The 20,462-nt window shown below is 40.1% G+C and overlaps 1 protein-coding gene across 1 annotated transcript in view; it reads right to left on the minus strand.

Moving 5' to 3' along the window:
- Positions 1 to 429: 429 nt before the first annotated feature.
- Positions 430 to 20,462, minus strand: part of LOC140845646 (uncharacterized) — a 59,819-nt gene continuing 39,786 nt past the window's right edge. The window contains exons 6-7 of the mRNA XM_073220316.1: positions 2,198 to 5,203; positions 430 to 1,092 (exon numbers count right to left, since the gene is read on the minus strand). Coding sequence (XP_073076417.1) covers positions 4,869 to 5,203 — 335 coding nt within the window. The 3' untranslated portion in view covers positions 430 to 1,092; positions 2,198 to 4,868. The remainder of the gene's footprint in view (positions 1,093 to 2,197; positions 5,204 to 20,462) is intronic.

The raw sequence follows: 20,462 nt of genomic DNA on the forward strand, positions 1-20,462 counted from the left end.
CGATCACGGTCAATGGCACTGCGATAGCTCGGAGAAGAGTGGCCCACTCTGGGGAAATTTTGCTTAAAAAGTTTTAGGCCTGAGGCAGGGGTTTATGGCTATAAGAGGAGGGGCCTGAGGGTCCGCCGCCGCCATGAAGGCCTGAGGCGGGGAGAGTTCCCTCCTCGTCCCCGAGCGTCAGGGCCTTGCTGGACGATCACGGTCAATGGCACTGCGATAGCTTGGAGAAGAGTGGCCCACTCCGGGTGAAAACTTTCCTAAAGGCCAGAGAGGAGTGGTGAATGTGATGAGCCAGCGCCGGAAAAAGAGGACGAGGGCAAGTTGCTGCTGGTGTCAGGGGGAAGACGGGGCCCAGTTGGGGTGTCCCGTCTCCCGGGTTTCGGCACCAATGAAAGGAAAGGAGCGACACACAGTAGCAATTCACCGGAGAATTCTGCTTTATTAGGGAAAGGTGCTGGGTTATATAGGAAGGGGCATAGGGTGATTGTGGTGTTACTTCTATGGGGCTGGTGGCTGTTGGCTAGGTGCTGGGATTGGGAGGGGGGCGAGAGGTGATTGGGCTTCAGGTGGCGCCGGCGGGAACCAAGGACCCCGAAGAGGAGCCGGAAGTTTGCCATCTTACTGGTGGGGAGCCTTCAGTTTCCAAATTCTGAAATAGCCATTGTTGAATTATACAGTGAGAACATAATGAAACATCAAATACTGTGTAAAAAAAAATCTTCTCACTTAATTCTAAAATCTGACTTCCTGTTCCAAAAAGCTGCAGAAATCATAGACAAATCCGACAAAGTGATAAGGAAAATATTCAACACAGCTGTCAAGGTCAGCAAACTGCTTTTTTCCTCCAGTTTGCAAAGCACTCCCAGCTCCCTCCTCCCCTCCTGCAGGCTCCTCTTTTGCCCTGCACATGCCAAAATGCCACATATCAAAATAATATAAATTGCTCCCCTTGCTTGTGCTCCAGGCTCAGACCTTGGGAGATTACTCCCCTCGGAGCCCGCCGGTGTAAAAATAAAACCTCAACACTCCAAGACCTCTGAGTGCCGCTTAGTTCTTCCATCAGCGACCCAGTCCAAGTTTTCCAGTATTTTCCTTAACAAAAGAAGAACCAAGAATGTTAAAGGACATAAATTCAATCCATCCTTGGCAACCCTTAGAAACATATCCCACCATCAGCAGATCATTTAGGGCCCTTAAAGAGATAAATCAGAATACAAGGAAATTGAGAGGACAAATTCCCTTGGAGGTGACTGTAAGTCCGGGGAGAGGAAGTCCCGGGGCAAAATACCTCTAAAAACCAAAATCAGTCAAAGGGAGAAATAAAGTTTAAAACCTGTTTATTGCTTACAAACTGCAGTCCAGGGCCCTCTTTCTCCTCTGCTCTGGAGGAAGCAAAACAGGCCTTCAGGTACAGAGAAGCCCTCCATTGCCCAGGTAATTACCCATTGATATGGAGATGAACTTCTCTCCATCCCTGAGGATGTGCAAATGTACTAAAGCCATACTTCTTTCCACCTTTGAATGCCTACTGATATGCAGATATATCAAAGCCAGGTGAGATAGTCTGGAAATATTACAATTTTACCCACAGCAACCCAAATCCCAAATCCAGTTATACAGTCTGAGTTACTTTCTCAACATACCCTGGCTCTTGAAGTATTTTTCCTTAATGCCTATTTTTCTGTACTGCTGAGACAGGGACCATGGGCTTAGACAGAGTAGGGTGAGGGCCTCCGGAAAAAGCAAGGCAAGATTTTACAGTCAAAGCAATGTAACAATGTAAAGGCCCTATCGAAACTCTGTGTTCAGCATTATGCAAAGTCAAGGTCACTCTAACTCTCTAGGGTAAAGATACTAGACTAGGAATATAGACATCTTTAATGAGATCAGTTAAAGGTCAAAAGGCCAGGAGCAACTTGGCCTGGAATGTTTGAGTGTTCCGCAAGGGTATCTCAGTGTAACCTGTGACTTCACTGTAAACAGCCCTAGCAAACAGACAACAACCCAGCCCACCTTGAGGGCAGGGCAGGTGGTACAAGTCCACACCCGAAGCCTTCAGTTCCCAAAAATCCTCAACTGTGTATAAATCCCCTAGACCATGCAGCACCCCAGGCTCTCTTGTCCCCTCCTGGCATGAGCCAGGAGCTCTTTCCTCTCACTTTATTTCTAAATAAAAGCCTGTACCTTGCTCTCTTACCTTGAGTGTTTGTGAAGCTCATTCTTTGGCTTCGTGAACAAGAATCCTGGCATCACTGCTAGATAGATCATAAGTGTGAAAATTAATAATGGGAAACCTCACTAAAATGGAGTTGGGAGGCCAGGAGAGCATGCTCTCACACCATAACACTCCATGTCCATTACAGAATCCTCAACAGGAAAGAATTAATTACAGAGAACAGCCATTAGGGAAAGATGTGCACTCCACCTTGTACAAGAAATCAACCACCCCTGCAGCTGAGCCAGTGAGAAACCATCGCCCTCTGAATGTTCGCTTTTCTCCAGAGGACTTGTGCTCAAACTGTTGGATTTTCCCAGAGGAGGACGCCGCCCCAAATCACTCACGAAAGCCATCTCTTGATGCAATAAGCAAGAGGAATTTATTCAGGAACCAGCTAGCTGGGGTCCAAGTTAGCCCGACGCAGCGGGTCTCAACAAGGACCCTGAGCACACAAAGCCAGAAGGTTTTATACCATTTTCAAAGGGGGCAACATTTTCCACAATCACAATACAGTGTTTTTTCATAGACACATAAATCTTTGGCTGGGGCCACATCCTGGGGTCTGGTTAGATAAGATTACCTTCGGAATGTTTAGGGTGGTTCTAGCAAGATAAGCTTGGTGTGTATGATTAACTACATTTAACACTGGCTGACTAACTTGTTTTTCAAGATTCTAATAATTTTCCTCCTTCTAGGTTAGGGGGTGGTATTTAAGCCTTTAAGATGGCTGTACTTATGCTAACTTTTGATTCTTCAGATCCTACAAAACAAGTCCTCCCACCTTCCTGCCTCTCCATAAAATAGCATAACTCTCTCTTGCCTGTTGGGCTAAGCTATGGTTTTTACCTGTAGTTTGCTTGTCCCTATTATTCTCTATTATAATAGACTCTAATAATAATTCTCTATTATTCACTATTCAACCCACTTTTGCTGGTAAAACAACTATTTTATTTTTGAAGTCAACATGTTGGATAACAAGGTCTGTCAGAGACAAGTGGTACTCTAAGTACTCCTCAGTACAACCTCTGTTACCTGTTTTAGACAGTGACTTTGAATATCTTATTTAGTTTTAACTTCCTTATTTTATCATCCTACATAAAATCTAGCTTGTGATTCATTTTCTTGTCCCTATGTGAACCGTGCCCTGGGCTTCACCGTTACATTATCCAAACTCTAGTTTGTATTTTCTGACTCCTGGCTCCAGTGCCTTGTTGCTGCAATCCACCCATTACTCTCTAGAGAGAGATATCCAGAAGGCTACTGTGAATGTTACAGAGAAACTAAAGATAAAGAGTAAAGTGCTCAAATTTTAGAAGTGTGGGGACTCTATTCAAATTGGGGCAATGAGTTCCCACTTTGATCCTTCCCTCTATTCCAAACAAAAGCAATGACAGGTAAGGAAAACCTAAAAAGATACAAGTGAGCCAAAAAATGAGATAAAAATATCTGAAAACCAGAAAGAAAATGGAAATGTGGATGAATGGCTGGGGTGGAAACAGTGGGCCTGCTTGGCTCTGGGTCCATGAATCAGACACAGGCAACACTGGTCTGTCTGTCAGGTTTAGGGGACTAAGGTTGCTGCAGGTAAAACAGGGACTGGAGATGCGTTCACTGTGTTAAAAACTTCTGTATGAAAGAAACCATAAAGGGAGCAACAGTGATGGCTGACCTCGGTTGAGGCTTAAGGAAGCTGTGAGCTTATGTATAGGACCAGGTGGGTGATTCAAACATCCTCATGGTCAGCAATGAGCCAGAACTGCAGGCTCTGAGATCAAATCTGCCATAATCTCAATATCATATGGGGCAGAAATTCTGAATTGTCATCATAACATCTGGTTGTCAGTACAATGGCTCAGGTGTCCGGGGGAGGATCTCAGGGTTTCCTGACGGAATTGAAAGCTAAGGAATACAGAAAAATAACAAATGAAAAGAATATTTCCTTCAAAGTGAACATTCAAAACAAAATCCCCACACACACCCCACACACACACTATAGGCTAAGAAAGACAGTCATTAAAATTGACTATTGGAATATGAATTCAACTCCATGGAAGACGAAAAAAATGTTAAAATGCTCAAAGAAATAATGAATAAAGAATTTTCATTTAAAATAGAGAAGAAAAGGAAACACAATCAGATAAAAATGAAATAACAGGTAGATAGCAGAGAGAACCAAGTAGAAAATTTCAAGGAATTTAGAAAATAGTACTGAAGAATTAACTTAGAATTTTATGCAGAAACACTAAAAAATAGACAGGGAGTGGTGGGACCTCTAGAAGGGCTATGTGAGGGACTCAGACCCTCTCCCCAGCAAAACATTTAGCAGGCTAAAAAAAAAAAAGACTGGATTTTTAAATAAAATGTTATTTAAAAAGTCTCTGGAAACTCCTACATACAAATGTAGGTCAATTTGTGTGCAGCAAGTGGAGAAATATTTATTCAAGAAAATTTACTGAATATCAGTTAAGACTCTGTGGCCTTTGAGCCATGACCTGCTCCCATCCTCACTATTCCCAGCTGTGTGTGCTGGAAACTGTACTCTAGGTCAGTGCAGCCAAGACATGGGTGTCCTCTCCACCCCTCCCACCCCCAGCCCCCAGTTCTAACATAGTCTCTGGAGGGGCAGGCCACCGGCACCTGTCATCCTTCCCTAGTTCTGTGTTGCAGAACCTCTATTCCGTGTGTATGTGAGCATAGCCCTGAAGAATGGGTCTTCCTCCTCCCACCTGTCCTTATCTGTAGGCTGGAAACTCCAGCTTGTTGGTAAGGCATAGTCTGCACTGGGAGGAGCGAGCTGAGAAGACCTGGGGCTGCCATTCCCACCGGATTTTGCACACTTGCCTGGAGGGCTCCAAGGAACAGAGAAGCAGGCTGCTGTCCTCTCCCCCAGGTCTGGTGCAGTGGTGCTAAGGTTCTTCTTGGGGGAAGGGCAGGCCTTTGGAATAACTATTTGGATTGGCATGGAAGAGTTCATTCCTGCAGACACTGTCAAAAAAATTGGAGATTTTAGTGAGCAAGCATTTATGACAGGGCTGGTAGCTCCACGATACCAGCAGCCACAAGCACAAAAGCAGCCAGCACACATGCAACAAAATCATCAAGGGAAAAAAGAGACAGGGAGAGACTGGAGAAATCCATGTGCAGGCTTCCCTCAGGTTTCTCCTTCTCATAAGGAATCACACAGAGCACATTGCTCCCCAGCAACAAAAATGCATCATAACGTGTGACGTTTCGGCCCAGGAAGTCCTTTAGAGACTCAACACCCTAGATTTTTCTTGGGGGCCTGGCCATGTAGGGATCTTTTGGCCAGCATATACCAAAACTCCATACTTCCAGAAGGAAAGCAGGTATTCAGCATAAAACATACTGCTGGTACAAATACTCTAGGCAAAGCTAGCCTGCAGTCAATTAATTGAAAATACTTTTGTAAGATTGGAGGCACCAGAGGGAGGAGTGAGCATGTTGGACACTGATGACGAGCCAAAGTCCCCGGCTGCTGCCCCATCCCAACCTGAAAAATGTGCCTTGGGCTACCCAATCCTCGTGCCACTGTAAATCTAAGCTCTGCCTCCCCCTACCTTCTTTAAAAACTCACTACCTGCCCTGCTGAGTGCGACTTCCCCAGCCTCCATTTCCATAGACTGGGGAACATCGCCCGGGCATTGCACTCAAATAAACTGCCTGGCCCTTTGTTGCCTCTCGTCGCCTGCTTATTTCGGTTACAATTTATCTTACATTTTGGAATTTATCTTACAACTTTGAGAGCCAATTTCTCAGTTACCAGTCAAGGGCTGATACTGCCAGTAAGATTGGAAAGATTCTAAAGACAGCAATCTCAGGCCTACCACTGTGTTAATACTGTTCTGCACAGGCACAGAAAAAAATATCTGAATACCTAACAGCTATTAAATGGCTTCCCAAATGTGATGAAAAATACAACATAACAATTAACTTCAAGTAGGATAAACTCAGAGAATCACATTCAGACACGTCGTATAGTCAAACGTTGAAAGCCAAAAATAAAGAGAAAAACCTTAAAGGGGTAAGAGAAAAATGACTTATCACAAACAAGTAAATCTCAATGAAACTATTACTGCAGTGAGACAACATAATCAAAGTGCTAAAAGATAAAAACTGTCCACAAAGAACCCTATGTCAGCAAAGCTATTTTTAAAAAATGAAGGCACAATAAAGATAATCTCTAATAAGCAAAAACAGAATTTGTTGCAAGCAGTCCTGCTTTATAAGGAACACTAAAGGAAGTTCTTCAGGTTGAAGGTAAGTGACAACAGATAGTAATTCACTTACATATACAAGCTCCAGTAAAGGTAATTACGTAGGTAATGATAAAAGATAGTATGATGAGATATGGGTTTTTCTTCTCTTAACTGATTTAAAAAGCAATCACAGAAAACGATATCTATAAAATTGTATTGTTCTGCTTACAGCATGTAAAAATGTAACATATTTACAATAACAAAAAGGAGAGAGGTAAGAATGAAGCTGCATTAGAGTAAGAAGGTAACTGCAAAAAGTAACTCAAATTCACAGTAGTTAAAGAGAACCAGGAATGGTAAATAAGAAGGTTAATATTTTAGAAAAAGAACTACTATAAATCTATTTCTGATTATTTCTTCTCTTGGATTCTTTAAAAGATAGGATGATACAATCATAACAATGTGTTACCAGATTGGTAACACATACACTTAATATATATAGCAATGGTAACAAAAAAGCAGTAAGGAAGGGAGCTATATAGGAATAAACTTTCTATATGCAGCTGGAGTATAAATTAGAAGTTGATATGATACATTAAGATGTATTCTGTAAGCCTATAGACTTTACTAAGAAATGAGTTCAACAAATATAGTGAAAAAAAATCACTAAAGACATTTAAATGCTACATTGGAAAATATCAATTTAAGACAAAGGGAGTAAGGAAGGAAAAGAGGAAGAAAGTAACCATAAAATATATAGAAAACAAAAAGCCAATAATTTCAGAGGAAAATTGAATACTATCATTGATAATAATAATTATGACTGGGTTAAACAATCCAATGAAAAGGCAGAGATTGTTGGAATGGATAAAAACTACATGCTATCTATAGGCAACACACTTTAAATTAAGAAATACAAAAAGATTGAGAGTAAAAGAATGGAAAAGATGTATCTGATAACAGCAACCATAAAAGGGCTGGAGTGCCTATGCTAACACTAAACAATACATTTAAACAAAAAATGCTGCCAGATATGAAGAGGGGACATTTAATAATGCAAAAAGGGTCAATCTCATAGGAAGATATAACAATTATAAATATATAACCCTAACAACAGAGCCCCCAAATACATGAAGCAAAGAGTTACAGAATTGAAGGGGAGAACATAATTCAGCAATAATTAAATAGCAGTGGAATTTTATACCCACTTGCACTAAAGGCTAGGATTAGATAGAAGATCAACATGGATATAGAGGACATGGTGATGCTAGAAAGTAATTAGACATATTTAGACATTTATAGAGTACTCTGTCCTATATCAGCAGAATACATATTCTTCTTAAGTATACATGCAACATTCAGCAGAATAGAACACATCCTAGTCCATAAAGGAGCCTCAACAGATTTGGAATAACTAATATTCTACGAAGTTTATTTTCTAACAGTGGAATTAATTTAGAAATCAATAAGAAAGACATTTAGATAATTCAAAATGTGTGGAAATTAAACAATCAGGAATCAAAGAGGAGATACTACTGTTCTTACAGAAATAAAAATCATTATGAGAACAATATGAACTATATCCTAACAACTTAAAAAACTTAGGTGAAAAGGAAAAATGCCTAGAATGATACTAACCACCGAAACTAACTCATGAAGAAAAAGAAAATGTAAGGAAATTAAATTATTAATAAAATGTCCAAAGCCCAGAGATTCAAAATGGTGGCATGAGAGGTGAGACAGAGAACTCCTCCCCAAACCACAAATAATACAAAAATGTAGTTAATTAATACAACTAACACTAAAACAGCAACAGGAAAGCCTCTTTAACCAGACTGCATACAGACCTCACCAACAGGGCAGACCTCAGGACACAGGGTAAGTACCAAAGCCTTAATCCGGCGGAACGCAAGCCCCTCCCCCACCCCAGTTCACCAGCGGGTGGAAGAGAAACGGACTGGGAGGGGGTGGAAGCCTGGGACTGCTGAACACCTGGCCCTGGAGATCTGCTAAACGAGCAGAAACCTACAATGTGTGGTGCTCTGGAGGTTGGGGAGCTGGGACAGGCGGAGTGCCTGAGAGAGTAACATTCCATCTTTCATGGAGGACAGGATCCACACCCGGCCGCTCTGACACAGGAAAGGCAGGCAGTCTGAGAGGCTTCCTAGCAGCGAGAGGGCTGCTGAAAGGGCAAGGTTTGCACGGACTTGCTGCATGGGAGAAGGGAGAGCTGGACAAGGTTGTCTGGGTGCGCACGCTGCCCAGCAGGTTGGGAATTTTGAGGAGTTTCAGGCACTCCCTCCCCCTGGGTGGCTGCTCAACTCCGAGTCCCCTGAGAGTGACACACAGCCTGTCGAGCCTTCCTCCTGGCCTGACAGCACCGGCTCGCAAACCAGCAGTCACTGCGCTGGTGTCAGACGAGCCAAAAATCAAATGAGTGAACGGTACTAGGAGCTGATGAGGACGTGAAGCAACATATATTGCTGGTGGGTGTATAAATTGGTTTGGAACATAAAAACAGTTTGAAAAACTGACAGTATCTAATAAAGCTAAACATACACTGGGTCTTTTACACAGCAATTTCACTCCTGGGCATCTAATGGAAATCAGGGTTTAAGTTTATCAAAAGACATGAATATTGTTCATATTAGCATTATTCATAATAGCCCCACACTAGAAGCAACTCAAATATCCCTTGGTGGCATAATGGAGAAATGAACTGTGGTGTACTCACACAAAACAAAAAAACTGGACAGTATTGAAACACCACAATACATGGAACGCCAACAAGTGAATTTCAAAAAACATAATTCTGAGCTAAAAGAACCAGATGCAAAGAATGTGTAACAGTTAATTCCGTATGAGGTTCAAAACCAGGCCCAACTGATACATGATTTGAGCACTTACGGGAGTTCTGACTGGGAGGGAGCAGAAGGGGGTCTTAGTGGTACGAGCTGAGAATAGAAATTCTGTTTCATCTAGAACAGAGTGATCCTGATGCCTCCCAACCCCCCAGCCCCAGAAAACCATTTGGCAAGGTCTGGGGACAAGTTTTGCATGTCACATCTAGGAAGGGCTGTTCCTGGCATCTTGTGGATCAAGGCCAGGGATGCTGCTGAACACCTTATAATGTACAGGAGATATTTAATCTGAAATGTCGACAGTGCTGAAGCTGAGAAATCCCGATCTAAATGATGGTCACTTGGGGTATATTTAGGTAAGCTTTATTAAACTGTACACTTAAGACATGTACGCTGTACTCTAAGTTTCTACAAATAAAAGCAATCTCGAGTGTCACAAAAATATTTGTAGCACCTCACTGAGATTTAGTATACTCATGTAGAAACTTTCAGTTTTATAAATAGTCTAATTTGATTGGAGAGCCTACTGCGCTGAATTCACCAGGAATTACATTAAGTCAGGAAGAACAGAACTCATTGTCTACAGTTGCCCAGTTGCCATTAAATGCAAAGAAGTATCTATACCTTTCTGTACAGCAGAAAATTTGTGTATTAGTATCAGGGTTATAATTAGAAATGGACATTTGTAGAAATGCAATAAAGGTATATGGTTAAGTCCACACATCTGGGATTCTCTGGGAACCATCAGAGGATAGAGAGAAATTTAAGAAAAATATACATGTATTTTTATACAGTAGCCTAATCTTGGTTCACACATAAAAACTTCTTGCTACTATCAACAAATTAAGAAATCTATCTACTAGTCCCTTAAATCTCATCATCACTCCACCCTGAGTCATTATCATTTGCAAGTGTGCCGTCAGGGATAGGTTGCATCAGTCTTTCCACTCTCTTGCATAAATGGAGCAGCTATACAAGGCTGATCTAGCCATACAGCCTTAGAAGGGTTACAAGTGCTGGGTGTTGCTAGCATTTGAAAAGCACCTCAATCTGTGTTCTATCGGTGAGCAAATATTGTTCAGTTAGTGTCAGAGGTGGCTGCCGCACAAATGGAGACAAACCAGAGAACAAGGAGTTCTCCTCTACTTTCCTGCCAGCTAAGGGGCATATTGGACAACCCTGGACCTCACAAGTCAAACTACTGAGTAACTTTGCATGAGACATCATTGTCTTAAATCCAAATACTAACACGTACTTTTTTAAAAAGGATTTTTCAATTTAGAATACAATTAAATAATAACTAGAAATTGAGCATTTCCAAACCAGAAAGGTTAGCTGGTTTTAATAATCTTTGAAATAAGCAAAATATCACTGCTGGGCAATGGGGCATGTAACTCATATTTCATGAATGATTTCCCATACAAGTAGCTAGGATCTAATCAGCTGGATTAGAATCAAGGTAATTTATTCTATGAATTCATAATCGTGCATTACCTTGAGCATTTAGTCACATCAAACTTTATTGTGAATGGCCGCTAGAAAAGCCCATTCAATTGTGCTATGAACTGACTTACTCCATGCAGTGTTGTCTCAACTCTTGGGCTAATCAAAGAAATATTCAGGGACCATCTCAGATAGTGCTGGGTAGTCAGTGATTCAACTTATACTAAATGCTAAGCTCTGACTCAGAGTGAACCCTATTAGCTATTGACTGACACTATACGTATTTGAATAGAAGCCTGCATTGTGAGTCACCTGGTGGCACACCAAAAGCCAACCCGATATTCCCAATCCGACAGTGATTCACATCATAATCATATTGGGACCTGACCTAACACATGTGATTTCAAAACTCAGTTCTGCTTAACTGGCTTGGGAGCATGCTAGAAATTCCCCCTGCCGCCCCCGGCCCCCACCTTAATGCCCTATATTTCTGTCAAGAACATGTGGTAGGTATACAGAGATGCAAAGTCAAGGGGAAAATACCCAGCTCACTCCCTGGAGAGAGCCATGTTTCCTTCTTCAAGGACTTGGGCAAATCCTAGAAGTGCCTTTCCTGAAGACACACCATTCCTATAAAAAGCTTTGCAAGACCAGATGCTCACTTGAAAGGCCCCGCTATGTAATTCCTAAACTGCTCACATGAGGGCTGGATCTTTAATCTACCAGGTGCATCTGTCCGTGGAAGGTGAATGTCATTAGACTGCCACATGCAGACATGACAGAACAGTAGGATTTTAGGGATTGCTCTTCAAGGGCCTGGAATGAAACCAGTTACCAGGCAATTACATTAAAATAAGAAAGCTTTTTTTCTCTTTCACTGTTGTGTCTCCACAAAAGCTGGAATAATAACATCTCCTATGTAATTTTGGAGGCCTTCTCTAAAAGCTATCTTACAGGGAAGACCTTCAATGTCAGGGGGAAGGAGATTTTAACAATTAAGAACAGCTCAAAAAATTATTTCAAATGTAAAAGTGCTACAAGGGATTAATAGAATATACAACAAAATACATGCTTCAGTGGGGCCTTAAATTCTGCTGGCTCTGACTCTGCTTGATCTGTGGCCTCACCTTTGCAGTCTTGTATCTTCTGTGGTGAGGACCGTGATGAAACTGGAATAGCCAAACTGCTGCCTGATCTTTCTGGTGTTGGATACGACATGTGCTGTGCATTTTTGCCTTATACCTTCAGGTTTTCTGTCTGTTGAAGGTTCATAAATCTGTAGTAAACAAGAAATCATCTATGTGGTATGTGAGGGCCCTGGGGGGCCCAGTCAGAAGACCTAATTCTAACTCTATTTCAGCCTATTTAGTTGGAGAACGCTGGCCAGGTCCCTTAACCTCTCTGAATGTTTTCTCATCTGTAAAGTGAAGGAGGTGGACTAAGTAATCTTTTATCATTCTAAATTCTTGATATAAAGGGTATTCTGGCTAAAATTTGATCTCAGAAAAGTTAGCACTTTTAGCCCCTAAGGTAAACTTCTGGATTCTCTTGAATAAAATTGACTCAGTGCAGTATTTTAGTGCAACGGATTTTCTGTACATACCCAATCTAATGTGTTCTTGAAAGTGCATATCTATAACGTGAAATATTCTGAAGGTTGGAGATAATTTTCCTAAAATGCTGTTTGAAGCTTGTAAGAAAATATTTCATAATTATTTTAAATAAAAGGGTCCAGGTAATGAAGATATGTATTGTATTCAAATGTAAATACTGACAGAAATATTTACTGTTTTTCTAATTTTGATGTTGGAAATTTTTTATTTCATTATGAATACTCTTTATATCATACAAATATAATGTATTTTGTTCCAGATATATATATATATGTATTTTTTTTTTGGTAAAGTTTTTATTTTGAATGTTTTTCTTTTTGTTTTATTCATTTTGTTATCATTAATCTACAATTACATGAAGAACATTATGTTTACTAGACACCCCTTCACCAAGTTCCCCCCACAAACCCTATTACAGTCACTGTCCATCAGCATTGTAAGATGCTGTAGAATCACTACTTGTCTTCTCTGTATTGCACATTCCTCCCTATGTCCCCCCCAACATTATACATGCTACTCATAAGGCCCCCTTTCTTTTTCCCCCACCCTTATCCCTCCCTTCCCACCCATCCTCCCCAGTCCCTTTCCCTTGGGAACTGTTAGTCCATTCTTGGGTTCTGTGATTCTGTTGCTGTTTTTTTCCTTCAGATTTTTTTTGGTTCTTTTACTCCACATATGAGTGAAATCATTTGGTACTTGTCTTTCTCTGCCTGGCTTATTTCACTGAGCATAATACCCTCTAGCTCCATCCATGTTGTTGCAAATGGTAAGATTTGTTTTCTTCTTATGGCTTAATAATATTCAATTGTGGATATGTACCACATCTTCTTTATCCATTCATCTACTGATGGACACTTAGGTTGCTTCCATTTCTTGGCTATTGTAAATAGTGCTGTGATAAACATAGGGGTGCATCTGTCTTTTTCAAACTGGAGTGCTGCATTCTTAGGGTAAATTCCTAGAGGTAGAGTTCCTGGGTCAAATGATATTTCTATTTTGAGCTTCTTGAGGAACCTCCATACTGCTTTCCACAAAGGTTGAACTAATTTACATTCCCACCAGCAGTGTAGGAGGGTTCCCCTTTCTCCACAACCTCACCAAAATTTGTTGCTGTTTGTCTTTTGGATGGCAGCAATCCTTACTGGTGTGAGGTGATATCTCATTGTGGTTTTAGTTTGTATTTCTCTGATGAGTAGCGATGTAGAGCATCTTTTCATGTGTCTGTTGGCCTTCTGAATTTCTTCTTTGGGGAACTATTTGTTCAGCCCCTCTGATCATTTTTTAATTGGATTGTTTGCTTTTTTTTTTTTTGTTGAGGTGCATCAGCTATTTATATAATTTGGATGTCAACCCTTTATCGGATCTGTCATTTATGAATATATTCTCCTATACTGTAGGATACCTTTTTGTTCTATTGATGGTGTCCTTTGTTGTACAGAAGCTTTTCAGCTTCATATAGTCCCACCTGTACATTTTTCTTTTGTTTCCCTTGCCCAGGGAGATACGTTCATGAAGACTCACTCATGTTTATGTCCATGAGATTTTTGCCTATGTTTTTTTCTAAGAGTTTTATGGTTTCATGGCTTACATTCAGGTCTTTGATCCATTTCAAATTTACTCTTGTGTATGAGGTTAGACAGTGACCCTGTTTCATTTTCTTACATGTAGCTGTCCATTTTTGCCAGTACCATCTGTTGAAGAGGCTGTCATTTCCCCATTGTATGTCCATAGCTCCTTTATCATATATAAATGGACCATATATGTTTGGGTTAATGTTTGGAGTCTCTTTTCTGTTCCACTGGTCTGTGACTCTGTTCTTATGCCGGTACCAAATTGTCTTGATTACTGTGACTTTGTAGTGGAGCTTGAAGTTGGGGAGCGAGATTCCTCCCGCTTTATTCTTCCTTGTCAGAATTGCTTTGGCTATTCGGGATCTTTGGTGGTTCCATATGAATTTTAGAACTGTATGTTCCAGTTCATTGAAGAACGCTGTTGGTAATTTGATAGGGATTGCATTCAATCTGTAGATTGCTTTAGGCTGGATGGCCATTTTGACAATACTAATTTCCTAAGCAGGAGCATGGGAATGAGTTTCCATTGTTAGTGTCCTCTTTAATTTCTCTTAAGAATGCCTTGTAGTTTTCAGGCTATAGGTCTTTTACTTCCTTGGTTAGGTTTATTCCTAGGAATTTTATTCTTTTTGATGCAATTGTGAATGGAATTGTTTTCCTGTTTTCTCTTTCTATTAGTTCATTGTTACTGTATAGGAAGGTCTCAGATTTCTTTGTGCTAGTTTTGTATCCAGCAACTTTTCTGTATTCTGATATCAGTTCTAGTAGTTTCGGAATGGAGTCTTTCAGGTATTTTATGTACAACATCATGTCATCTGCGAGTAGTGACAGTTTGACTTCTTCTTTACCAATCTAGATTCCTTATTTCTTTGTTTTGTCTATTTGCCATGGCTAGGACCTCCAGTACAAGTGGAATAACAGTGGGGGAGTGCACATCCCTCTGTTGTTTCTGATCTCAGAGGAAAAGCTTTCAGCTTCTCGCTGTTCAGTATGATGTTGGCTGTGGGTTTATCATATATGGCCTTTATTATGTTGAGGTAGTTGCCCTCTATACCCATTTTGTTGAGAGTTTTTATCATGAATGGATGCTGAATTTTTTCGAATGCTTTTACAGAGTCTATGGAGATGATCATGTGATTTTTGTCCTTTTTGTTTATGTGGTGGAAGATGTTGATGGATTTTTGAATGTTGTACCATTCTTGCATCCCTGAGATGAATCCGACTTGATTATGGTGTATGATCCTCTTGAATTCAGTTTGCTAATATTTTGTTGAGTATTTTTGCATCTATGTTCATCAGTGATATTGGTCAGTACTTTTCCTCTTTAGTGGAGTCTTTGCTGGTTTCGGTATTAGGGTGATGCTGGCTTCATAGAATGTGTCTGGAAGTATTCCCTCTTCTTCTATTTTTTGGAAAACTTAAGGAGAATGGTATTATGTCTTCTCTGTATGTCTGATAAAACTTTGCAGTAAATCCATCTGGCCCGGTAGTTTTGTTCTTGGGTAGTTTTTTGATTACTGATTCAATTTCTTCGCCGGTAATTGGTGTGTTTAGATTTTGTGTTTCTTCCTTGGTCAGTCTTGGATGGTAGTATTTTTCTAGGAAGTTGTCCATTTCTTCTAGGTTTTCTAGCTTGGTAGCATATAGGTTTTCATAGTGTTCTCTAATAATTCTTTGTATTTCTGTGGGCTCCGTCGTGATTTTTCCTTTCTCATTTCTGATTCTGTTGATGTGTTTTGATTCTCTTTTTCTCTTAATAAGTCTGGCTAGGGGTTTATCTATTTTGTTTATTTTCTCAAAGAACCAGCTCTTGGTTTCATTGATTTTTTTCTATTGTTTTATTCTTCTCAATTTTATTTATTTCTTCTCTGATCTTTATTATGTCCCTCCTTCTGCCGACTTTAGGCCTCATTTGTTCTTCTTTTTCCAATTTTGATAATTGTGTCTTTAGACTATTCATTTGGGATTGATCTTCCTTCTTTAAATATGCCTGGATTGCTATATACTGTCCTCTTAAGACTGCTTTCACTGTATCCCAGAGAAGTTGGGCTTTGTGTTGTTGTTCTCATTTGTTTCCATCTACTGCTTGATCTCTATTTTGATTTGTTCATTGATACATTGATTATTTCAGAGCAGGTTGTTAAGCCTCCATGTGTTTATGAGCCTTTTTCCTTTTTTGTACAATTTATTTCTAGTTTTATACCTTTGTGATGTGAGATGTTGGTTGATAGAATGTCAATCTTTTTGAACTTACTGAGGCTCTTTTTGTGGCCTAGTACAGGAGAATGTTCCATGTGCACTTGAGAAGAATGTGCATCCTGTTGCTTTTGGGTATAGAGTTCTATAGATGTCTATTAGATCCATCTGTTCTAGTGCCTCTGTGTCCTTACTTATTTTCTGTCTGCTGGATCTGTCCTTTGGAGTGAGTTGTGTGTTGAAGTCTCCTAAAATGAATGCATTGCATTCTATTTCCTCCTTTAATTCTGTTAGTATTTGTTTCACATATGTTGTTGCTCCTGTATTGGGTGCATATATATTTATAATGGTTATATCCTCTTGTTGGATTGACCTCTTTATCATTATGTAATGTCCTTCTTTATCTCTTGTGACTTTCTTTGTTTGAAGTCTATTTTTTCTGATACTAGTACTGCAACACCTGTTTTTTTGTCCATGTTGTTTGCATGAAATATCTTTTTCCATCCATTGACTTTTAGTCTGTGCATGTCTTTGCATTTGAGGTGAGTCTCTTGTAAGCAGCATATAGATGGGTCTTGCTTTTTTATCCATTCCATTACTCTGTGTCTTTTGATTGGTGCATTCAGTTCATTTACCTTTAGGGTGATTATTGAAAGATATGTACTTTTTGCCATTGCAGGCTTTAGGTTCGTGGTTACCAAAGGTTCAAGTTTAGTGTCTTAGTGTCTAACTTCACTCACTTATTGAGCTATTATAAACACCATCTGATGATTCTTTATTTGAGTCTCTTTTTGTGTGTCTCCCTTCTTATTCCTCCTCCTTCATTCTTTGTATGTTAGGTGGTTTTGTGTGTGTGTGTGTGTGCTCTTTTAAGTTTCCTTTGACTGCTTTTGTGAGTAGTTGATTTCATTTTTTGCCTTTAGTTAGCATTTGATTGTTCCACTTTCTTTGCTCTGATTTTATTTTCTTTAGTGACATCTATTTAGCCTTAGGAGTGCTTCCATCTAGAGCAGTCCCTCTAAAATACCTTGTAGAGGTAGTTTGCGGGAGGCAAATTCCCTCAACTTTTACTTGTCTGTGGATTGTTTAATTGTTCCTTCATATTTAAATGAAAATTGTGCTGTACACAGTATACTTTGTTCAAGGCCCTTCTGTTTCATTGCATTAAATATAGTATGCCATTCTCTTCTGTCCTGTTAGGTCTCTATTAAGTCTTATGATAACCTGATGGATGTTCCTTTGTAGGTGACCTTTTTTCTCTCTTTGGCTGCCTTTAATACTCTGTCCCTGTCTTTGATTTTTGCCATTTTAATTATTATGTGTCTTGGTGTTGTCATCCTTGGGTCCCTTGTGTTGGGAGTTCTTTGTGCCTCTGTGGTCTGAGAGGCTATTTCTTCCCCCAGTTTGGGGAAGTTTCAGCAATAATTTCTTCAAAGACACTCTCTATCCCTTTTTCTCTCTTCTTCTTCTTCTGCTACCCCTATAATGTGGATATTGTTCCGTTTGGATTGGAGACACCAAGTTCTCTTAATGTTCTTTCATTCCTGGAGATCCTTTTATCTGTGTCTGCGTCAGCTTGTCTGCATTCCTGTTCTCTGATTTCTGTTCCATTAATGGCCTCTTGCACCTTGTCCATTCTGCTTTTACGTCCTTCCAGAGATTGTTTTATTTCTGTATTCTCCCTCCTTAACTCTTGCATATTTCTCTGCTGCTCCATCAGCATGGTTATGACCTTTATTTTGAATACTTTTTCAGGAAAAGTGGCTTAATGTATCTCCTCTGATTCCCTCTCAGGGGAGGATGTCTGGGTTAGTCTGGTCTGTATCAAATTCTTCTGCCTTTTCATGGCAATGGAGGTTGTCGTAGGCAGTTGGTGCGTGTGTGAGCTGGGAAAACTGAGTCCCTTTACACTTGCTCCTGGCCTTCCTTTCCTGGGAGAATGGCAACCCGTAGCGGCTTGTGCTGGGCAGCTGCATACAGATGGGGTCTGATTCTTTCCCGGCCACTGTTGAGTAAGCTCTGTGGTTGCTGTGGGCATGGCTGCCTTCAGGCTGCTGCTCCGCTCTGGTGGTGCCGCGCCAGAGAGGAATGGTCAGAAGGCTGTTTATCGCCGTTAGGGGCCTAAGAGCTGTGCTGCCGCCCAGGGGGTTAGGGCACCTGGAGTTCCCCGGGATTCCCAGCTGCTGGTCTGACTGTGCCGGGATGCTGCCGTCCAGCTGTGAGGTCCCTGTCCCTTTAAGACTTTCAAAAAGCATTCGTTTTTCTTTTTTCTGAGGTGCCCCAGCTGCGGGGACCTGCTCGCAGGTTTTACTGTCTTGTTCCCCTAGTATCCAGCAACCTACGCACTGTGTGTCTGCGCTCTGGTGCGGATGGCTAGGGCTGGGTATTTAGCAGCCCTGGACTCCCTCTCCCTCCCCGCTCCAACTCCTCTCCTCCTGCCGGGAGCTGGAGTGAGAGGCACTTAGGTCCTGCCGGGCCGCAGCTTGTATCTTACTCCTTTCATGAGGTGCTGAGTTCTCACATGTGTAGATGTAGCCTGGCTGTTGTCCTGTATCTTCTGGTCTCTCTTTTAGGAATAGTTGAATTTTTTGTATTTTCAAAAATATATATGTTTTTGGGAGGAGATTTCTTCTGTCCTACTCATGCTGCCATCTTGGCTCCTCCCCTCCCATACATAACCTTTTAACTGACATCCTTTGATTCCATTGTTACCTTTATTACAGCCAACAATCCTATTTTACTTTCCTTTTCTTCCCATTTATTCTTGTTTCATTCTTGCTACTTTGTTTAAATATGCAATGTTTATATACTGTTCTTCCACTCATGCTGTCATCTTGTTTTCACATCAACTCTAAAATTAAATATGTTAGATATTTGTCATTAGTTCTTTTGCTGATATTTCCCCATTGATCTCCCATTTGCATAAAACTCATCCACCTGTATATTCCTCAAGAAAAGCTCAGGTGTACAGTACAGGCACAGATCTTGCACATTCTAAGAAGTTTTTCTATAGTCTGGCCCCTTGAATGACAGCTTGACTGGATGCAAAATCCTTGGCTTACAGTTTTTTTTTTCTTGACTTTCTTGAAAATATTATTCTGCTCTTGATATCACTGGTGCAAGGCTATTTTCTTACCCTCATTTTTTTGCCTTGAAGCATTGACATATTTTCCATTGTTCGAGTTTTACTAGGATAATTCTCAAGGTTGATCATTTCTGGCTAATTTTTCTAGGTTTCTTCGTATGTACACTTAACTTTTCTCATTTCTAGCAATAATTTTCTTGGATTGTGGTATTGGTTCTGTTCCATTGTTTTGTTTTCTTCAAGGATTCTAATTATATATTTAAATTCTGGTATATGTATAATCTTTCTTTGCTTATCTTCTGTTTCAGTTCCTTTCTCTCTCTCTCTTTGCTATTGTACCTACTTTGTTTTTATTCCTTCAGTTTTCTTGGTTTTACTCAGTATTTCTTATTAAATTTTCATTCAAATATATTTTCCTTGGACTCCTAATTATTTATTCTTCATTTATGAAATCTTTTCCCTTCCATTTCTGTTTTTATTTTTTAAATATCTGATTCTAGATTTTCTTTTTTAAAATTTATCCTAAGTGAGGTTAATGCTCGCAGTCCAGTGACTACCAGGAAGAAGAGTGCATTGAAAGTCATTGACTTGAAAGACAGGCGGCCAATGAACAAGGCCTTCTTCATCTGATGAAAAATCTAGATATTTCCCCATGTATTTACTGAATGTGGTTCGGCAACTTATGAATGATTGGTTAGGTGTTCATAAACCCAGAGAGATGGACACTCTGCAGGTTTGTAGGGGGGCAGAAATTTATTCATCTCACAGTGTAAGAATAACAAAGAGATAATTTTTTTCTTAATTTTGGTTCCAGATATTAGGTTGTGTATTTTAGGGCTGGAGCTGGACAGTAGGACTAATAATACCTTGTTCAGCCTTAGGTAGATAATTAAATAAGTGGTGATAAATCTTTTAGTAAAAAAGGGTTACACATGTTTATAACTTTAAGTGGGATGCTTTCTGTTAAAGTTGAATAGCAAAAGAACTCTAGAGCCATAGCTGTGGGTTTTTTCTCTGCACAGAGGTCTCATTTATGTTTCTTATATTGCATAATGTTTGAGAGTGATGATCTACTTGTCCTTGTGGTTAGGCAACACAGCCTGACCATTTAAAGTGTTAAAAGCAACTGTTATTAATAGCTTGTTTAACCCATCAATGTTTTGTAGAATACAGTTGCTGCTTTCCAGAAATATTGGCAGGCCAATCCCTCTTACGTTCTCATCAATAACACAACAGGTTCTAATAAAAGCCTTTTCCT

This window comes from Manis javanica, chromosome 2 (assembly GCF_040802235.1).
Source record: "Manis javanica isolate MJ-LG chromosome 2, MJ_LKY, whole genome shotgun sequence".
Taxonomy (NCBI): Eukaryota; Metazoa; Chordata; class Mammalia; order Pholidota; family Manidae; genus Manis; species Manis javanica.